Source organism: Eurytemora carolleeae, unplaced genomic scaffold (genome assembly GCF_000591075.1).
Source record: "Eurytemora carolleeae unplaced genomic scaffold, Eaff_2.0 scaffold91, whole genome shotgun sequence".
Taxonomy (NCBI): domain Eukaryota; kingdom Metazoa; phylum Arthropoda; class Copepoda; order Calanoida; family Temoridae; genus Eurytemora; species Eurytemora carolleeae.
The window spans coordinates 47290-67951 of record NW_019396098.1 but is presented as its reverse complement, the minus strand read 5'-3'; the positions used below and the strand labels follow the sequence as shown (position 1 = coordinate 67951).

General features: G+C 34.9%; 1 protein-coding gene across 1 annotated transcript in view; it reads right to left on the bottom strand.

Moving 5' to 3' along the window:
- Positions 1 to 598: 598 nt before the first annotated feature.
- The window catches only part of LOC111694905 (zinc finger protein ZIC 4), a 31670-nt gene continuing 11606 nt past the window's right edge, over positions 599 to 20662 (bottom strand). The window contains exon 6 of the mRNA XM_023463961.1: positions 599 to 2648. Within this exon, the coding sequence (XP_023319729.1) occupies positions 2227 to 2648 (422 nt within the window). The 3' untranslated portion in view covers positions 599 to 2226. The remainder of the gene's footprint in view (positions 2649 to 20662) is intronic.

Below are 20662 nucleotides of genomic sequence, written 5' to 3'. Positions count from 1 at the left end.
AGTTCTACCCACCTCACCTACTTTCCCATTCCCCTCCCTACCTACCCTCCCCCTCCTGGAGAACTTACCTTTTCCAGGCTGAAATCAGTGTGACTTACCACTGTGCATTCCAAGTGTGATTGAAACCTAGGTTGAAAACCTGTTCCGAGAATTCCTGATCTCATTCCAACCAAACATTCACAAACTTAATTCACCATGAATTCTTTACACTCAAACCATCCTTACTCAAGCCACACTCTTGCATACTCAACTCATCCTCTTCCTTACTCAACCCAACCTCTTTCTTACTCAACCCATCCTCTTCCTTACTCAAACCATCCTTACTCAAGCCACCCTCGTACATACTCAACCCATCCTCTTCCTTACTCAACCCATCCTCTTCCTTACTCAACCCATCCTCTTACTTACTCAACCCATCCTCTTCCTTACTCAACCCATCCTATTCCTTACTCAACCCATTCTCTTCCTTACTCAACCCATCCTCTTCCTTACTCAACCCATCCTCTTCCTTACTCAACCCATCCTATTCTTTACTCAACCCATCGTCTCTATTTCTCTTTGTTCTGATTTCTCTCCACCAGCCTTTAGATAAAAGATAAATATTTTCTAATTTATTTTGATCAAGTTTGTTGTATTCACCAAGACTGTGCATTAAAAAAAGAAAAGGTGAGATCTATAAATAGGAGCAAGTACAAAATACTAGGTATAACAGGTACCTAGAGCTAGCATAGGTTTACTCAGAACTTTCTAGGTTTGCCAGGGTCCTTTTTTTAAAATAGAGTTCCAGTTAGCTAGAGCTAACATTGATCTGAAAGGTACCCGGAGAAAACCTAGTTTAGCAGGTTCCTAAAACTAATAGGTGTGCATACATACATTGCTTACTTAAAGGGGTTGTTCACTTATTTAAACAAACACATAATATCCCAATTTTTGGAGTAAGGAACACAAAATATTCAACCTATCTTAGCGCTGAAAAATATCTCAGAGTTATCGATATTATCGCTATCATAATCTTTGGACTTTGTCAGAAAATCTGGGGTTCATGGAAATTTCGTGGATTTCTAAAATATACTTTTGCGTACGTTAAACTGTCCCATATGATATGAAAGCAAAGTAAGCCTAAATTTTTAAAAAGATTCTTTATTTTATCGTTATCAAAAATAACTTGAAAATAATTATACAATCCACGAAATTAGAATAAAGAGATAAATTCCAAAATACAAAAGTTGGAGCATATGTGTATTTTTGAATAGGTAAAAAATCCGTTAAAGTTATTTATTGATTGATTACAAGAACCACATTTTACATAATAAGATTTATTTAGGCAAGGTGGTGGTGGGAGGTAGCATAGTTTAATGTCGTCACTGAAACTCCTATGCTTGTTCAATATATCACTGTGGTTTAAATATTGCTTGCAAGCAATTTATCACTTAATATTTGTATTGCCATTCCTTGTTTATTGCTATAGTTTCAAATAAATTAATCACCTATTTATAAATAAAGCGATTCCAGGTCTCATGAAAGAGCAAAAGGCAAGAATATAATTCAGGATTTAAGGCCAGGGCACTTTATACCAGTGTACCAAGAGAATTCTGGTTTCTAGGATCGGAGTTCAGGGTGCAGGTAGGATAACACCAGACATAAGGTTTAAGAAAATCTCTGGATTACATGTTTTGAGTTTTTCCGACCTTCCACTTCAATTTATCTATATCTCAGAATCACAGAATATATTCCATAGTTTCAGGACATATTTCTCAGGTTTTATGTTTGTCGCCAGGTTTGATAGTCTCTGATCTCCTTCGCTGAGAGATTTCTCTGAATCTACAAGTATTAATTGACTGTTAAATTTACCGGTTTCGTAAAAAGAAGAAAATTACTTCTTCTCTGGTTCTTCAGGTTCTGGTTCAGAATATATCTCCAGTTAGAGAACCCTAACCAGGATCAGGTTACGGTTCAGGATATATCTCTCGTATGAAACCCAGAACCAAGATCAGGGTTTGGTTCAGACCTCATCTCCAGTATATACAAACCAGAACCAGGATCAGGTTCGGTTTCAGGATACATCTCCGGTAACCAGGATAAGATTCAGGATACATCTCCGGTATGAGCACCAGCACTCGGATCATGTTCAGGTTCAGGATTTATCTCCGGTATAAGAACCAGCACCAGGTTCAGGTTCAGGATATAACTACAATATAAAAATCAGAACCGGGATCAGGTTCTGGTTTAATACCCTTGGTTTCCAATAATCCCTCCGATACTATGATGATTTTCAAATTTGACAGAACTATGATGTCCCGGAGACGTATGGTCGGAGGGCGGAGTCGGCAAGGACTGGGCGTGGCAGTACCACTCCTGTCCCTGTACTTGATGAGAGGGCGGGACGGGGGTGTGTCCCGGGATGGAAGAGGAGGGGGAGGATGCCTCATCATCACTATCCTCACTATCATACTGACTCACAGCATCCTTCCCGTGTACCTTCATGTGTTTACGGAGAGAGGACGGATGGGTGTAGGATTTATCGCAACCTCGAACCTTGCAGTTGTAAGGTTTATCGCTCGTGTGAACATGCGAGTGCTTTTTTCTATCACTCGAGTTTGCAAACCTTCGATCACATCCGTCGAACTCGCACTCAAACGGTTTCTCACCTGAAAATAAACAAGATTAAACTTTCGGTATCGTACAATTATTAAATTTATGAATATTGTACTTTATCAATTGCATATCAATGATTGATAAATGAAACTGATCTATTCACGATAATTGCTAACACTGATCATTTTATGGTCAAGATACATTCCTAAATCTGATCAAACCATGTGCTTGTACTGATTATTTTATGATCATTGACAAAACTGATCAATTCATGATCATCTTTAATCTGATTATCATAAGCAATGTTCAATGTTCATACTGATCATATTTTCATCACTACAACCCCTGATCAATATTTTATTCGATTAACTTTAATCCTGATCGATGTATATTTGCTTAATGATCTTTAGATATCTCAATGATTTTACGTCAATGAGACTGCCAGCAATATTCACAGGGTTGAATTCTGAAATAGTTTTATCTAAACTGGTTCTGCTTGAATGTACAAGGTGTTTAATAAAAACTATTTTATTCGTTCAAATTTTGAAATCCTAATCAGAAAAAGAATTTCCGTAATATCCCTGGTAATAGATGGGCTGGTTGTTGGAATGTTTTGTGTGAAACTGCACCTTAGTATAAAAAGAGACTTGAACGCCTTCAAATATAAAGAGATTTGAAAGGGTTAAATGATGATACAGGAGACCAGATACTCTAGATCAGGTTTCAAAAAGGGTTCAGGTCCAAATAATGAAACTTAATAAAACTAGTAACTTCTTTGAGCTACTAGTATCATTTCTCACAAACGCATAGATAACCAAGAATGAGTATTTTTAGTTCTTTAATGTTTTTTCCAAACCAAACCAAACCAAACCAAACCAAACCAAACCAAACCAAACCTCTTCATAAAAAAGAACATCAAATCAAACGACCTTTAAAAAAATCCTCAAAACCAAACCTTTTTAGAAAACTAAATTTGTACAAACTAACTCATTTTAGAAACCAAATGCCTAAAACCAAACCTTTATAAGTCAATTCTACAAAGTCAAACCTGTTTAGAAAACCAAATGCACCAAACTAAACCTTTTTCGAAAACCAAATGCCTAAAACCAAACCTTTTAAGAAACCAAATGACCAAAGCCAAACCTTCTAAGAAATCAAATACACCGAACCAATCCTTTTTCGGAAACCAAATGCCCCAAACCAAACTATAAAAGTTTGACCAACCCAATTGCACGTGTTCGCTGTCAAGGCCAATTAAGCTTACTATTGCAAAATTATAAACGAAAATTAATAAATTTAAAAAAAATATATTTAGAGATTTCAGAGACTTCATAAACTTTCAACGTAAGATTAAGGACCTTAAAAACAATATTTTTGGATCACCGACGATTTGCAGGTCCTACGAATGTCCATTTTATTACTCTAAGTCCAGGCAGATTATTAAACTAAGGTTCAGGAATTTACCAGGATTAATGTTTCAAGTGCATTTGATTAAACTCAACACAGTTGAAGAAATAGAACATTTTTAAGATGAAAGTTTTGAAATCAGCATTTAAAAAATAATTTCAAAGACATAAAATCATTTCTTTTCTTTTTTCACATTTAAAATCCAATCTTTACATTATCTACACTCTGTACAGTTAACCCCTCTATTCAAAATCAATTTTTCATGGGGGGGATCTAACTATTTTTCTATCTATCTATCTATCTATCTATCTATCTATCTATCTATCTATCTATCTATCTATCTATCTATCTATCTATCTATCTATCTATCTATTTATATATCTATCTATTAATCTGTGTTGCATGTTTACAGCTTGGCAGAGAAGTTGAGTCTTTGTTTAGTTTATCATTCAATCCTTCAGTTTTCAATTTATCCAAATATTATAATTATTTTCAGAGTTAATTTAATGTTAAATATGATTAAATATTAGTTTTTTGTTAAATTTGAATACCTCTTTAACCTTAGAAACTATTTACATGGCGGATTTTGTAGTGAATGCCACGCATTCTTCTTGAACTAAATGTGGCGCAAGCGCAAAAATTGCACAAAATGCCGCGTGAAATTGTCATGTATTTAAAAGAGTGGGAGGATGTAAGCAAGATTTACTATGTGACAAGGTGCCAGAACTCTGCACTCCGTCAACCATGAATGAAAATTTACAAATTTGAATCCGTTGAACCGTTCAAGACTGGGAAAAGTTATTTTTTGACTTTTTTACGATCGAATGTGTGTGTTCCGGAAACCAGGCCAATTTCCGAACTGTTGAACACGAGACATAGGGACTGTCAAAACAATCACATGTTTAGGGACCCCAGGGGGCCGTAGGGGGTGTCTTTCACCCTGCTCATGACCTCAGGGGGTCCCTAGGGACCACAGGGGGTTCCGGTCATTCTTGGCGTGTGTTGTTAAACTCATTTTTAAAGATTTGTCACCTCCCCCCCCCGCCCAGACCCTTCTCCTACCGTACCCACCATCTGCGATAAAATAACACAAATCTGTCAAGGGGGTTAACAGGATGACTGATTAATAGATTTTGACAGACAAGAGCCAAGATAACAAAACTTTGATAAATATGAAGCATTGGATGAAACCCCGATTACAAAGGTAGGATGATAAAAAAGGGGTGAAAGGGATGTGATAATAAGTGATAGGGTTGGACGAAATTGGATACCAAATATTAAGGATGGGATGAGAATGAAGGTATAAGAAGGATGGGATGAGAATGAAAATATAAGAGGAATAGGATGAGAATGAAGGTATGAGAGAAATGGGATACAGAATGAAGGTATGAGAGGAATAGGATGAGAATTAAGGTGTGTGAGGAATGGGATGCAGTCTGCAGAATGAAGGTATGAGAGGAATGGGATGCATCGAATGAAGGTATGAGAGGAATGGGATGCAGAATGAAGGTATGAGAGGAATGGGATGCAGAATGAAGGTATGAGAGGAATGGGATGCAGAATGAAGGTATGAGAGGAATGGAATGCAGAATGAAGGTATGAGAGGGATTGAGAAGAATGAGATAGAATGGATCGTGTTCTATCCACAATATTGACAGAGTTAGACATTTTCCATATTTAATACTTATCCATATTTTACCCCCCCCCCCTTCATACCCCCTGCCCCCTCCCCTCTCCTGTCTGTTTAGTTCATCATTTATTCATCAATTGTCTAATCAATAACTGCTTTAATTTGAGGCTTCAATGCACCAAGAGCAAAAAGAAGATAGGTTTCGATGCACCAAGAGCAAAAAGAATATAGACTTCAATGCATCAAGAGCAGAAAGAAGATAGGCTACAATGCACCAAGAGCAGAAAGAAGATAGGCTTCAATGCATCAAGAGCAGAAAGAAGATAGGCTTCAATGCACCAAGAGCAGAAAGAAGATAGGCTTCAATGCACCAAGAGCAGAAAGAAGATAGGCTTCAATACATCAAGAGCAGAAAGAAGATAGGCTTCAATGCACCAAAAGCAGAAAGAAGATAGGCTTCAATGCACCAAGAGCAGAAAGAAGATAGGCTTCAATGCACCAAGAGCAAAAGGAAGAAAGGCTTCAATGCACCAAGAGCAAAAAGAAGATAGGCTTCAATGCACCAAGAGCAGAAAGAATATAGACTTCAATGCATCAAGAGCAAAAAGAAGACAGGTTTCAATGCACCAAGAGCAAAAAGAAGACAGGTTTCAATGCACCAAGAGCAGGAAGAATAATGATGAAGGAAAATTTTTATAAAAATGCACGCAGGGATATATACATTCTTGAAAAATAACGCCCCCCCCCCTTCTTGAAAATCATATCCCTAGACTAGATGTTGGGTATGTACTTGTATGTATGTATTCTTAAAAATATATCCTCCCTAGATAAATGTATAAATATATGTAAAAATGTATTACATATATATAGGTGAATACAATAGTAAATGTTTAAAACAAATGTAATGAATTGAATACATATATCTGTATATATTTAGACATTTTTTATACCTAATATATTTGTATGATGTGTCAATGAATATATCTGAATGTATTTAAACATGTTTAATTCCTAATATATTTGTATGATTTGTCAATGAATATATCTGAATATATTTAAACATGTTTAATTCCTAATATATTTAGATATGTTTGATACCTAATATATTTGTATGATTTGTCAATGGATATATATGAATATTTTTAGACGTTTTGATACCTAATATATTTGTATGATTTGTCAATGAATATATCTGAATATATTTAGTTTAAGCATGAATCTCCATGTATGGTTAGATTAATGAAACTATGTGTATACCATTAATCTCAGACCATCAACAATATACTCCGTGTATAAACTATCATCTATTCACTATCTGCTAAATATTATCAAATATCGAGTAAACTATTCATCAATCTACTCTTCTAATTAATCCTTAGTGTTTAATGATGCATCTTTTTGTGTTGGTTAATCAATAATTTATCAGTGTAACAAAAAACATCCCATCTATGTATATGTATAAAATAAAGTATTGTTATCCAAAGTTTGGACAGAATCCTACCTTTAAAAATCTTAAATTGAGCTAGACCCCGATTTATTAGGAAATTATGCTGTTTTCTAAAAATGAAAACTTTTATCTGAAGTCTTGTTAGTCAAAATAAACATTTTTTTCAATTTGTTTTAAATTACTTTCATAGCTTTATATTTAAACAATATTTCTGGCATCAATAGTTAGCTCAGACCCATCTGAGTTAAGGTCATCTTTTGAACTAAGTCCTACTCCTAACAACCCCTTGTAAAAATGCAAAAAATGAAAACCATTTTATTACAACCAAGCACACAACAGCTTGCACTTTCTGACGCAAAATTGCATTAAAGACATACGCCATGTTGCGTAAGGTCAGTGCCACACCCCCCGTCGAGTGTCCGCCCCCCCCACTGTGTGTCCGCCCCCCTGCAGAGACACCAAGCTCTCTCCGCCTTGCAGGACTAGATATTCTCCGCCCTCTCTCAAAAATACTCGAAAAAAATAAGATAAAATTTGTGTACCTTTTCTTTCTTCCTTTAACTAAAACCACTGTTTATCCCTGAAAACTCCGAGCAACACTTTCTTCTTTCCGTTTCATAGAACGTTCGAGAGAAAATCATTTAAAACGTTAAATTGTAAAATTAATGCCAATTTTATAGAGAAAAAAACTTATTTTATGATTTACACAATATACGTGCTAATTGCAGCTTAACATGTAGATAAATAAATTGTAAATAGGAAGGTTACATAAAGATTGAAACCATTAGAAATATTTTTTTTGGCTAATATTATTTACAGAATTTTAATAATCAATTTTCACAGACAAACGATAAAAGTGTCCAAATTATGAAATATTATTTTAGTTTTGGTTCGGTTTGAAATGGTCTTATTCGCCATTGTTTGAATGTAATCTGATCCTTAGGAATTCAACATATCACACACCATCCCCATTCATACACACACCAGCCAAACCAAACTAAACATAAACCAAACCTTGCGGAACCAGCTAGACCAAACCAAACCATTCTGAACCAGCCAAACCAAATTAAACAAAAACCAAACCTTGCGGAACCAGCTAGACCAAACCAAACCATTCCGAACCAGCCAAATCAAACCAAACTAAACAAAAAACCGAACCAAACCTTGCTGAACCAGCTAAACCAAACCAAACCATTCCGAACCAGCCAAACCAAATCAAACAAAACTAAACTAAATCAAACTTAATCTGAACCAACCCAATACCATGGATCAAACCAAACTACGGATCAAACCAAACTACAATTCAACTGTTCTTGTATCTAATCGATGTAAAAGTAATTAGAAATAGAAAAACTATATTCGAACTCGAATAATTTTAACCATAGCTTGGAGTTAGAACCTGATCAGACAGGCATAACTATATAGCCAACTGTCCATCTAAATTAAATTCAAACCTACCGGTGTAAATATCAGCTCGGAATATTTTGTAAAAATAAAATTACAGATTGTCGTTAAAAATTAAGAAAATTAACTGATTTTTTCTAGTTGAAAAACCGGCCAAATATTTTGGTTCTAATTTGAATATTTTCAACAATATTTGCTAATATCTATTGAAAGAATAATAAACAGAGTCTAAAGCATTCTCAAATTGAAAAGGCGCGACATCTTTGGAGTATTTTGAGAGTTTTTCAAAGCTTTCTTCCTTTAAGAATGTTCCCAGGGACGGGGCTGTTAGGCTGAGTATTGTATCTCCAGGACTATTGAATGCTTTAACTATACTTTAATTGGACCAACTCTTATAGATACCTTTCATAAACCAAATAGTGGCCACGCCATTGAAAGTTGGTAAACTATATTGAAAAATTAGTAAACTTTATTTAAAAATGGGTAAATTATATTAAAAAATTGGTAAACTATATTATAAAATTAGTAAACTAAATTGAAAATTGGCAAGCAATATTGAAAAATTGGCGAAGTATATTGAAAAATTAGTAAACTATATTGAAAATGGGTAAACAATATTGAAAAATTGGTGAGCTATATTGAAAAAATTGGTGAACTATATTGAAAAGACCACCAAGGATAAAATTTACGATGTCTAGTGTAGAGGGCTGCCCACCATTTCATTAAAGAGCAATTATGGCACCAAAATCCCCATGGATTGCAGGATTTTACAACCACCTCCCCCTCAATACCAGCACCCCCCTCCCTATTCTGACCCTGGGACCACTAAACATGGATTTTCGGAAAATAAAGGTTAAAGTCAGAAGTCAAGATTATTTTTTTAGAAAAATTCTCATCCAAGTTCATGTACTTCGATATAATCGTATTTTCTGTTAGTGTTTACATTTCTATGCTAGGTACAGTTTAATGTTTGAGCTGTATATTTAGCGGGAGGTTGAAAAGTAAGATCTAGAGTCACCTACTGTTTGATGTACGTGGCGTAAGATCGAAACTCTCTGAGATTAAATACGAGATACGGAGTTTACAGACTGGATTGAGGGTTCGGTTGGAAAGTTAACAAATTAGTTTTTACAATTGTGACATCAGTAGAATCTTATCTTAACAAGATCTCAAGCACTACTCCAGCTCCATCTAACGACACTAATCTAATCTCAAGAGCCTGCTCGTCAAGCGCCATCTAACACTTATCTAATCACAAACACGCAGAGTTTATCCGTGGTCAGTTAGCAATTAGTATTTAAACCTTCATGTTTTTAGATAACTTAAACCATCTTCTTAAACCATGGAACCCCTTTCTCAGTTCTCAGATAAGACCAGATAAGACGGATGAAATTAGAGATATGTTAGAACAAGCTACAGGATAAGACTAGATATGGTAGGATGAGGTACAGGATAAGATTAGATATGGTAGGACGAGATACAGGATGAGATTAGCTATGGTAGGATGAGGTACAGGATAAGATTAGCTATGTTAGGATGAGCTACAGGATAAGATTAGATATGTTAGGATGAGCTACAGGATAAGATTATGGAAATGTAAGATATATTTTGCCTCCGCAAATTTTTCAAAATATAAAGTTTTTAAAAATTCTTAAAATTAAAATTTTTATTTAAAATTTATCATTCATTAAAGATGAAGGTATGGATTAAAAAACATAAATAGAATTTAAAGTAAAAATTACTGCGTTAGTTTCATGCTTATTGACAAACCCTGTATATGCAGATGGTATATGGAGAAGAAAACCAAACCTTGCCCCCTCTAACTCACATAAACTAAACCTATAGACTATACAATATATGTACAATAGCACAAGACAACATATATTTACAGAAACAAAGAAACTAAATTTGTTTGAACTCGGACTGCCTTATACACAGTATACACGTGCACGTTAAACGAATATATGGTTTACAGTCAGAAACTTTAAACAAAAAAAGCTCAAAACCCGGTATTTGGTTTCGGTGACAATGATGTCAATGATATTGTTCAAAGAAATGAAAAAAAACTTAATGTAAGGTTCCCTCCATGCAAAGATGGCAATGCCTGATTCACAACGGTACCCTTTAAAAGCTTTTTCTGATCAAGTATTAATTGGATAATTATACCAATGTTTATATAAAAGAGACTTGTGCATTTCTAGTACACGAAAACATATAAAAGTTTTCAGAATAAAACACTTTTCTACCTGGAAAAACGAAAATATTTTCCAAATTATTGATCAAATTATGGATTTAAGGGTACTGTTGTGAATCGGGCATTGTAATCTTTGCATAGAGAATCATTAAAATTAGGCTTAATACATTGACAAACATTTCTCTCTGGGTTTAAAAATCAGTGTTTTTTCCTCTTAATCTGCAATTAACATTTCTGGAAGAATGATTTTGAATGAATATCTCGTACAGGGGGTCGAGGTTGACTGATCCATATTTTAGGGTTCACATTCTGCAGGATAAAGCTGGGATTAAGGTTTGGATTAAAGATATAAACTTCGCAATAAAACCTGCAAAGTTCCGCGGATACATACACTAGGATTAAAATCATATTATTTTATATAAAACTAAAAACCATATATTCTCCCTTCCCCTGTGCTGTACTGTTATCCTTAAGTAAGGTTGGGACGCATACCAAGAAAGCCAAGATGATCATCAATCTCCAGTATTGTTATACGATCCAGACCTTATATGGAACCTAGAGAAGGACGGATAGGAGAAGTACAAAATTTTAGTTTGAAAATATATCTGTTAACATTGAATACGGTAAGTAGGATAAGTAAACACATTTTCAAATCTGTGACTGTTTCTCTTTCTCTTAGAGTACTAATAAGGATAAATAAGATTGTACATATTCTTTCCCGCAGTATTCCTTGCCACTATAAGGTGTGCAAATCTATTTTGTAATCCTTATATCCCTGTATCCTGATGGATCTTTATATTTTAAACTAAGAATTCTGCTGGATCAAATAGTCAAAGAATTACACTATATTCCAGCGAGAAAAAAAAACTTAAAACAAAATTTTTTGAAACATTCAAAGTTTCAAAGAATCTGAAAACATGAAGAAAATATGATGCCCTTGGCTTATTAGTTCTCTAAGCCCCTTGACATGTATGCATAATTTCTTATTAAAGCATTATTTACGGGTTTACACGTTCACATAAACATTTAAACTTCGGTTATAAACTTATAAATCCCCTCTAACCAACGAATCATAAAAATAAATGATAATAAAATAATAAAAATGCAAACAAAACACAAAATACTCGCGTAAATATTTAGAACGATTTTGTCATCTTTTTAAAGTGCCAAATTTCAATATGCATTTTGATTTTATTTATCCTAAACAATACGTATAGTATGCATATATTGACTTTTTCAAAGAAAATATATTTTAAAAACAAGGTTTGAAATGTATATATCTTTCTAAATTCCTACCGTTCTCCCAAAAGTCCAGTACTTTTCTTCAGTTTACTGTTAAAATGTAAAAATGTGAACTAATTTAAAATTATTTAAAATTCTTGAAATAACAAAACAAATGAAAACCAATTCTCAGCGTGAAAGAAAATTTAGTAGATAGACAAGATTCATCCGAACCAACTGAGAAAACTGGAATTCTATTTTTGGGCTGTTTTAAAACTTTTGATATTTTTTGGAGGCTTTTAACGAGCTCCAAAAAATTCCGATTTTTCAAATTTAAAAGTTGTATGAATTAAAATTAACTTTTCTGCAGAAATTTTAATAAATATGGGAGAGCGAAAAATCATGAAAAAAAACACGATTGTTTTAATCTTTTTTTATATTCTTATCTAAAGAGTGTATAGTTCAATTGAAGAAAAAAAATGTGGAACTCAATTTTTTTTAAATGAAAATAGTATAAATACGATAGATATCTATATAGATGATATATTTATGTTTCTTAATATATTTGGTTTTGAATGTTCTCAGATATGTATATATTTACGGGGGGGGGGGGGTTATAATATAAAAATATCAAAGCTATCTTATATAAGTTGATTAGGATTCATATTTTTTTAGCTAGAGCGAATTCAGTCTACTATTAACTTGAGAACTGTTTATCGGTTTTAAAATCGCTTCCAAGGTATAAGGATAAAGGTGTTTAAATAATATGATAATTAGTAGGTTTAGGTTCGAATAGATTGGATAATGAAAGGTTAGGTTCAGTATCGAGTAGGCAATAAGCCATTAACTGGGCGGGAAGATTACTCAAGAACCTACAGTTCAGACACCCACCTGGAGCTAGAACTAAAACCTACGGTTCAGACACTCACCTCGCGCTAGAACTAGAACCTACAGTTGAGACACCCACCTTGAGCTAGAACTAGAACCTACAGTTCAGACACTCACATAGAGCTAGAACCAGAACCTACAGTTCAGACACTCACCTCGCGCTAGAACTAGAACCTACAGTTGAGACACTCACATAGAGCTAGAACCAGAACCCACAGTTCAGACACCCACCTGGAGCTAGAGAATTAGAGTCAAGACACCAACCTGGCGCTAGAACTAGAACCTACAGTTCAGACACGCCTGGAGCTAGAGCTAGAACCTACAGTTCAGGCACCCACCTGGAGTTAGAACTAGAACCTACAGTCAGGACACCCACCTAGAGCTAGAACAAGAACCTATGGTTCATATATTGACCTATAGCTACAAAGAACTAGAACCTATGGTTTAGACATTCACCTATAGCTACATAGAACTAGAACCTATGGTTCAGACATTGACCTAGAGCTACATAGAACTAGAACCTATGGTTCAGACATTGACCTAGAGCTACATAGAACTAGAACCTATGGTTCAGACATTGACCTAGAGCTACATAGAACTACAACCTATGGTTCAGACATTCACCTATAGCTACATAGAACTAGAACCTATGGTTCAGACATTCACCTAGAGCTACATAGAACTAGAACCTATGGTTTAGACATTCACCTAGAGCTACATAGAATTAGAACACCGAAGTGGGTACAAAACGCCCAAAAACAAAACGCCCATTGCAACGCACAACGCAAAAAAAGAAGAGGAAAAAGAGGAGAAAAAAGAATTTCGGAACTTAGTTAAGCCCTAAATGCAGATAAAGGGGGATGAGAGATAAAGGTTAACACTCGCCTGAAAGGGGAGAAATATCTTAAATAAATGAAGATGTATGAGGGTTAAACTCTTCTATGTTCAACTCTATACCTGAAGATAATAAGGAGACGGACCGAGAATTCATAAGAACCAATTACTACCTAAACCTAGTGAATCATCCTTTATGAGTATGTAAAACTAGGGTTTTAAGCACTTTGCGCCCCTATATCTAATTATAGAATTATTTGATACTTTCCATATGCCCTTTTCTTCGTAAATTAACAAGCTAAACATTTCGTATATTTTTCTGTTTTTATTTGCAAATTTCCAATTTAGGATATTATACATTTTCTGCATCTCTTTGTACATGAATATATATCATTACATACTCTAAGCTAAGAAAAGAATTATTTAAATAATCAATTTATCCCAACTACTAGAAGGTGCAGGAGGAATGTGCTCGAATGGCTAAATATTAAAATAATCATGAATAAAATAAAACTAAAACATAAAAATATATTCCTACCATTAACATTTTTATAAAATATCCCAAATGTTTACATACCTGAAAAAAAAGATTTTATAGTATTGAGTTTTTAATTACTTGCGACCACTTTGCCAATTTATGATGAAGAAAATGGTTTTATTCAAATTTTCTTTTCCTTTCAAAAATTATGAACAGTAAATTGCCTAAGCAAACAAATATCAATTTTCAAAGCGAACTTTTTTAAAAAAACATATTTTATTACACAACTAGTTTGGAAACCCAGCCCAGCATTCCCGTCACCCCGTGGTTCTACAAAATTCCCCAATCAAATTTGAGGCAAATAAATACAAAAAACAGAGATTACTACTTTATAAATTAAGGATGAAAATACCAACAAAGCAAAAAAATATGATTTGCAATTAACCCCTTTCCTTGCAATATTGTTGCTGATAGATAAGGGGCAATAAATAATCCAATGTCGTCGTTATAATTATAATCAAAGACACAAAAACCTTAATTATGGTCTTTTATTGCTTTTCGTGGAAGAGTGTCCGGTGGAAAAGGGGGTCTGTTGATAGAGCGGGGGGTCTATAGAAGGGATGGGGGTAGGTCTGTAGAAAGAGGAGAGGTCTACAGAAGGGGGGGATTTCCAGAAAAAGGGGTAATACTGATTTTTACATTCAGAAACGTAATTGGGGAGGAGTATTATAAGAGAGGGGTTCCACAAATAGAGGTTTTCTTGAGGGAACGATAAATTAAAAGATAGATGGGGGGAGGGGGGGATTTTAGCTGGCTTTAATTTAAATAAAGCTAACCCTCCCCCTCCCCTCCCACCCTTCTCTTAAACCCAACCATTAACCAATTAAGGAGTTAAAACAATGTTAATTTTCTGCCTAAAACCTGTAATTTTCTAATTCTGAATTTAAAATGTGTTGTTTTCGTTTCGTCAAATTTTAGGACTAATTTAGCAAAATTGTAATTTGAGACGCTAGAGATTTTAGATGCAATTCTAAAAACAGGTTTCAAGCTTTAAAAATGTTGAATGGGTGATAAGTTAGATTTAACTTAGCGGCATTCAGATTTGAATATATTTTGCATTTATTTATTAGTGCATAAATGTCATTTATTACTTCATATTATGATGCTGAATGCAAAATAAATATCAAACAATATGTAATCAACGTCTTTAATGTTCCCTGCATGCCGCGTTCCATTGTTTCCCGTAATGGCCGCCATTTATAACATGCGCGCCGGAAACAGAACTCGGAAAGATGGAGGATTCCTTTTCCGGTTGGATTCAATGCTGATCTTATCTAAGTGGAAATCCAGCACCTTAACGCCATTGTTTTCAGTCAAATGGTCACATTTAACTATTGTATCGTGAGTAGACACGTGTACGCCAGTCTCCACACTTTTTGTTTCTTTACAAGGGTATCTCGTGTCAAACGATTTTTTTATTATTCATTTCTCCTCGAACATATTCTAAAAACAAAGATGTTGGAATGATTCACTAACTATGAAGAATTATTCTCAAAATACGATCTTAATTTTTGTTTTCCTGGTTAGTAAAAACAGACATTGCTTGTTAATGAAAATATCCGTAAATAAAACCTTTATGATTAATAAATTTATAATTGACCATATTTGCAAGCTAAGCTAAGATGCACCAAACAAAATTAAAACCCTAACTTTTGAATGAGCGATTAATGTCAAATAAGAAAAGTAAAATGTACGATAACGCTGTATTGAAACAATTCCAAGATGAGCAAGCCAAAATTTGAAAATTCACGAAATTAAGGGGGGGGGGAATCTTCGAGATAAGAATAGGGGAACTTATGGGAACCCAGGAATGAGAAGGTAAATAGGAGATGAAAGAATGGAAGGAATAGTAAAAATGAAAAGGTGGAATAAGAAAAGGGGAACTTATGAGAATCCAGGAATGAGAAGGTAGATAGAAGATGAAAGAATGGAAGGAATAGTAAAAATGAAAAGGTGGAATAAGAAAAACTGAATTAAGAAAGAAATAGGAAGCAAAGAAGAAATGTATTATGAGGAAGGAATAAGGAAGAAATTAAGATTTGAAGCGAGTAGAAATAAATGAATTTATGCGAGGGCAGGGTGTGGGGGGGGATGTAAAAGAAAGAGAATGGAAGGATGAAAGGAGGGGAATTAAAAGAGAATGATTGGGTGGAGACATCATTTTCAGAATATGATCAAGATGTCAGTTGCCAGCAATCATTAAACTCAGATACAAACATAGATAGATAGATAGATAAATAGATAGATAGATAGATAGATAGATAGATAGATAGATAGATAGATAGATAGAGCCTTTATCCCTCATTCAACTAAGGTTCAAGGTGTTTGGTTCCTCCTATCTTTGTGGGGGCCATGTATTACAGTATTGTATATACAGTCTCTTATGTAATTTTGGACGGATCTTGAATGAGAGATAAAAAATTACTGGAAATGATTCTATAAAGAAAGGATGCACTTCGTTGTAGTAAGTTTTATGAGGAGGGGTTGGAAGGAGGATGGTTGGGGGGTAGAAAGGATTTGGATCTTTGTTTTATATTAAAATTGAATCAAATCCCAGAATAGGGTTGATAACAGATACACTCTACACAGTTTTTGTATTATTGTTAGAAAAAACCTAATTTTTTTTTTCGTAATTTTGAACCAGAGACAACGTATCTAAATGTTAAACTACCGATAACATATCCAAATTGGAAACATTTTGTTCAAAATAATGAACAGAATATCTCAAAAAAATTGTTATATCGATTACCTGTCGATCTTAATTTGGATCAAATGTTCAAATTTTCGAATAAAATCTTCTTACTTCGAACAAATTGTTCATAATTTCGAAAAAAATATTCATAATTTTCGAACAAAATATTCATAATTTCGAAAAAATTTTTTTCGTAATTTCGAACAAATTGTTCTTAAATTTTCGAACAAAATATTCATAATTTCGAAAAAATTGTTCGTAATTTCGAACAAAATGTTCATAGTTTCGAACAAAATGTTTAAAATTTCGATCAAAATGTTGATAATTTTCGAACAAAATGTTCATAATTTTGAACAAAACTTTCATAATTTCGAACAAAATGTTTATAATTTCGAACAAAATGTTCATAATTTCGCACAAAATGTTCGTAATTTCAATCAAATTCTATGAAGAGTTAAATTTTGTTTCACTGAAATTGATTTTCCAGAACTCTAGATAGTTGCTTGATATTCTGGGCTAGGGTTGAGAGTTGGGTTAGCTCCAGGTAGGGTCTAGAGTAAAGGGGATAGGACGGATAAACTTCCTGTGGATAATTGAGGATAGAATTAGTTCTTGTCGAGAAAGTGGAGTAAATATGGGTTTAAACCTGGATAAATATGGATACAGGGGGGGGGGGTAGAGTATCTTAGATTTTTTTTTCTGGCACAAAAACATGAATATAGATTTATCTGGATGTTTTGGTGGAATTTAAAAGAGCATGACTCATCCTTGTAATGAGTTGAATTATGGGAGAAATAATCTTGGTTGTCTCTTGTTCTCTAATCCAACCCTGATCCAACCCTGATCCAGGGAGTCAATCTAGGATAGAGACACGTGCCGTCAACCTTATTTGGAACCTATATATTTATGAATAATCTCTAAATCCTAAACCTTCCTCCCTGAACCTTCTATTCTGAACCTTGCTCTCTTGAACCTTTATCTTGAACTATGCTTTCCTGAACCTTACTCTAAACATTGCTTTCCTAAAACTTGATCCCTAAACATTGAATCCTGAACATTCCTCCCTGAACCTTAAATCCTGAACCTTGCTCATTGGAACCTTTAATCTTGATCCCTCCTTTCTTGAACAATTCTAAACCTTACTCCCCGAAACCCTAATACCTGACCCTTCAATACAGAAAACATCTTCCCTACCTGGGAGAACCTGAACCCACCCTACCCTGGAGAACCTGAACCCTATCCAACCATACCCTGGAGAACCTGAACCCTATCCAACCCTAACTTGGAGAACCTGAACCCTATCCTACCCTTCCCTTAAGAACATGAACCCTATCCCACCCTACCCTGGAGAACCTGAACCCTAACCTACCCGACCCTGGACAACCTGAACCCTATCCCACCCTTCCCTGGAAAACCTGAACCCTGTCCAACCCTACCCTGGAAAACCTTAACTCTATCCTACCGTACCCTGGAGAACATGAACCCTATCCCACCCTACCCTAGATAACCGGAACCCTTCCCACCCTAACCTGGAAAACCTGAACCCTATCCCACCCTATCCTGGAGAACCTAATTCCATCCCACTCTACCCTAGAGAACCTGAACCCTATCCCACCCTACCCTGGAGAACCTAAACCCCATTCCACCCTACCCTGGAGAACCTAAACCATATTCCACTCAGGAGAGCCTGAACTCTATCCCACCATACCCTGGAGAACCTAAACCATAACTCCCCCAGGAGAACCTGAATCCTATCCCATCCTATCCTGGAAAACCTGAACCCTATCCCACCCTACACTGGAGAACCTGAACCCTATGGTTGAAGCCGGTTTCCCCTGTAAGGCACAAGCCCAGAGTTTGATATAAGGAGAACTGGCACGCAACCCAGTCTAAACTCACAAATCAATCCCAGATTCCGACCCAACCCAATCCTGGAACCACACTCCAACAAAACTCAAACTCTTTTGTTTAAATGTGACCTGGATGCCTCTAGGGAGAGGAATTTAGGTTGTCCCAATAACATGCTAGTTTATACGGTAATCACAAACTGATAAAAAAATTCTAATAATGAAACTGTAAATTAAAATTAACGGGGAAAACAGCTAACTTTTCGACCTGCACTTTAAAATAGATTTTTTTTTATCAACTTGTCATTGTCTTGTTGATTTAACGATTTACTTATCATAAAATTAACTAAAAATGGCGGTCTAGGTTTTATTAAATACTAAAGATATCTTTTTCTTGGGACTAATGTTAAATTTTGAGTGTTACCCTGAGCCCGGAGAGACAGGATACAAATACTAAACCGTGGATCTGTTGGACGCTTGCACCTTGAGAAGAAGAATTGAAGAAAACCGGCCCAGATTCCTTCACAAACTGTAGAACTGTCCAGTTTACAAATATGCTTTCAAAACCAGGAAATGGGGGGGGGGGTGCTTATTAAATAATGCTGAGCAGTTTTGTTTAGTTTGAATTTTTAATTGGTTTGATTTAACCGATCATTTTTAAAAGGAAAGGGGGATTTAAATTTAAGAACATATATGTGACTAACGGGGAAACGATGATAAAAGAATGGTTGGAGGGAGAAGGGGTTGGAGGGAGAAGGTGTTGGAGGGAGGAGGGGTTGGAAGGAGGATGGTTGGGGGGTAGAAGGGAGGATGGTTGGGGGTTAGAGGGTGAAGTTAAGGGGAAGGACAGACAACCGAATCAGCGAAAGAGAATGGAAGAGATTAGATTTATTTGTCTAATTTACCATTAATATAATGCTGGAGGCCTAAGGGGGAAATAGGCAGGAAAATAATAACATGGCATTTATTAATGTCACACTTGTAGATATATTATAGTTAAATTCTGCAGTTGCAAATAAAATTGACAAATATTTTAAAGAATCTGGCGAACCATGACAAATATTGTGGAGCTATTAGACAAAAAATATAAATATGAAATTACAAAAAAGACAAACTGAAAATGTTTGAGTAAACAGATTAACAGCTTAATTTAAACCTCAAAATAAGTAACTTTTGAAATTTTCTTCCTTGCCAACATAAATCCGCAAGTCACTTTAAAACCACAATTTTCACATTAAATATAGGACATCTTCCTCAGTTTTCACATTAAATATAGGACATCTTCCTCAGTTTTCACATTAGATATAGGACATCTTCCTCAGTTTTCACATTAGATATAGGACATCTTCCTCAGTTTTCACATTAAATATAGGACATCTTCCTCAGTTTTCACATTAAATATAGGACATCTTCCTCAGTTTTCACATTAAATATAGGACATCTTCCTCAGCTTTGTATCAAATAAAGGCTATAATCACAGACTACACAGACTGCTTATCACCTTTCACGGGGTGGGCTACGTAGGCCTACGTAGGATAATCGATCTATGTAACTCTCTTATCTCTGGCTATAAAGAACTGTAATGAATCAGGATGTAACTTTTGAATTGAGGATCACTGTAGATTACGTTGACATTTCCTTTAAAGATTCATAGCTGGAAAATTATAGATAAGTGACTTAGAAGAAATCACGGATTAAAGAAGGTTACAAAGTTTGAAGCTGTTTTATCATTTTTAGTGGCATACGTTTAATGGGTATACAGGATTGTATATGGCAGGGGGGAGGGGATCTAAAAAGTGTAAGAGGGGGTGGAAAAATAAACGATGAGTAGAGGTTTTTCAGCATTTGAAAATATATCTAAAATTTTACAACAATAAGAAATAAATCTTTTTTAGTTCTTCTGCAGTGTATAGGTATGCAGCTGTCTAACACAATACCCCTCCCCCCCCTTCCTATGCCCATTAT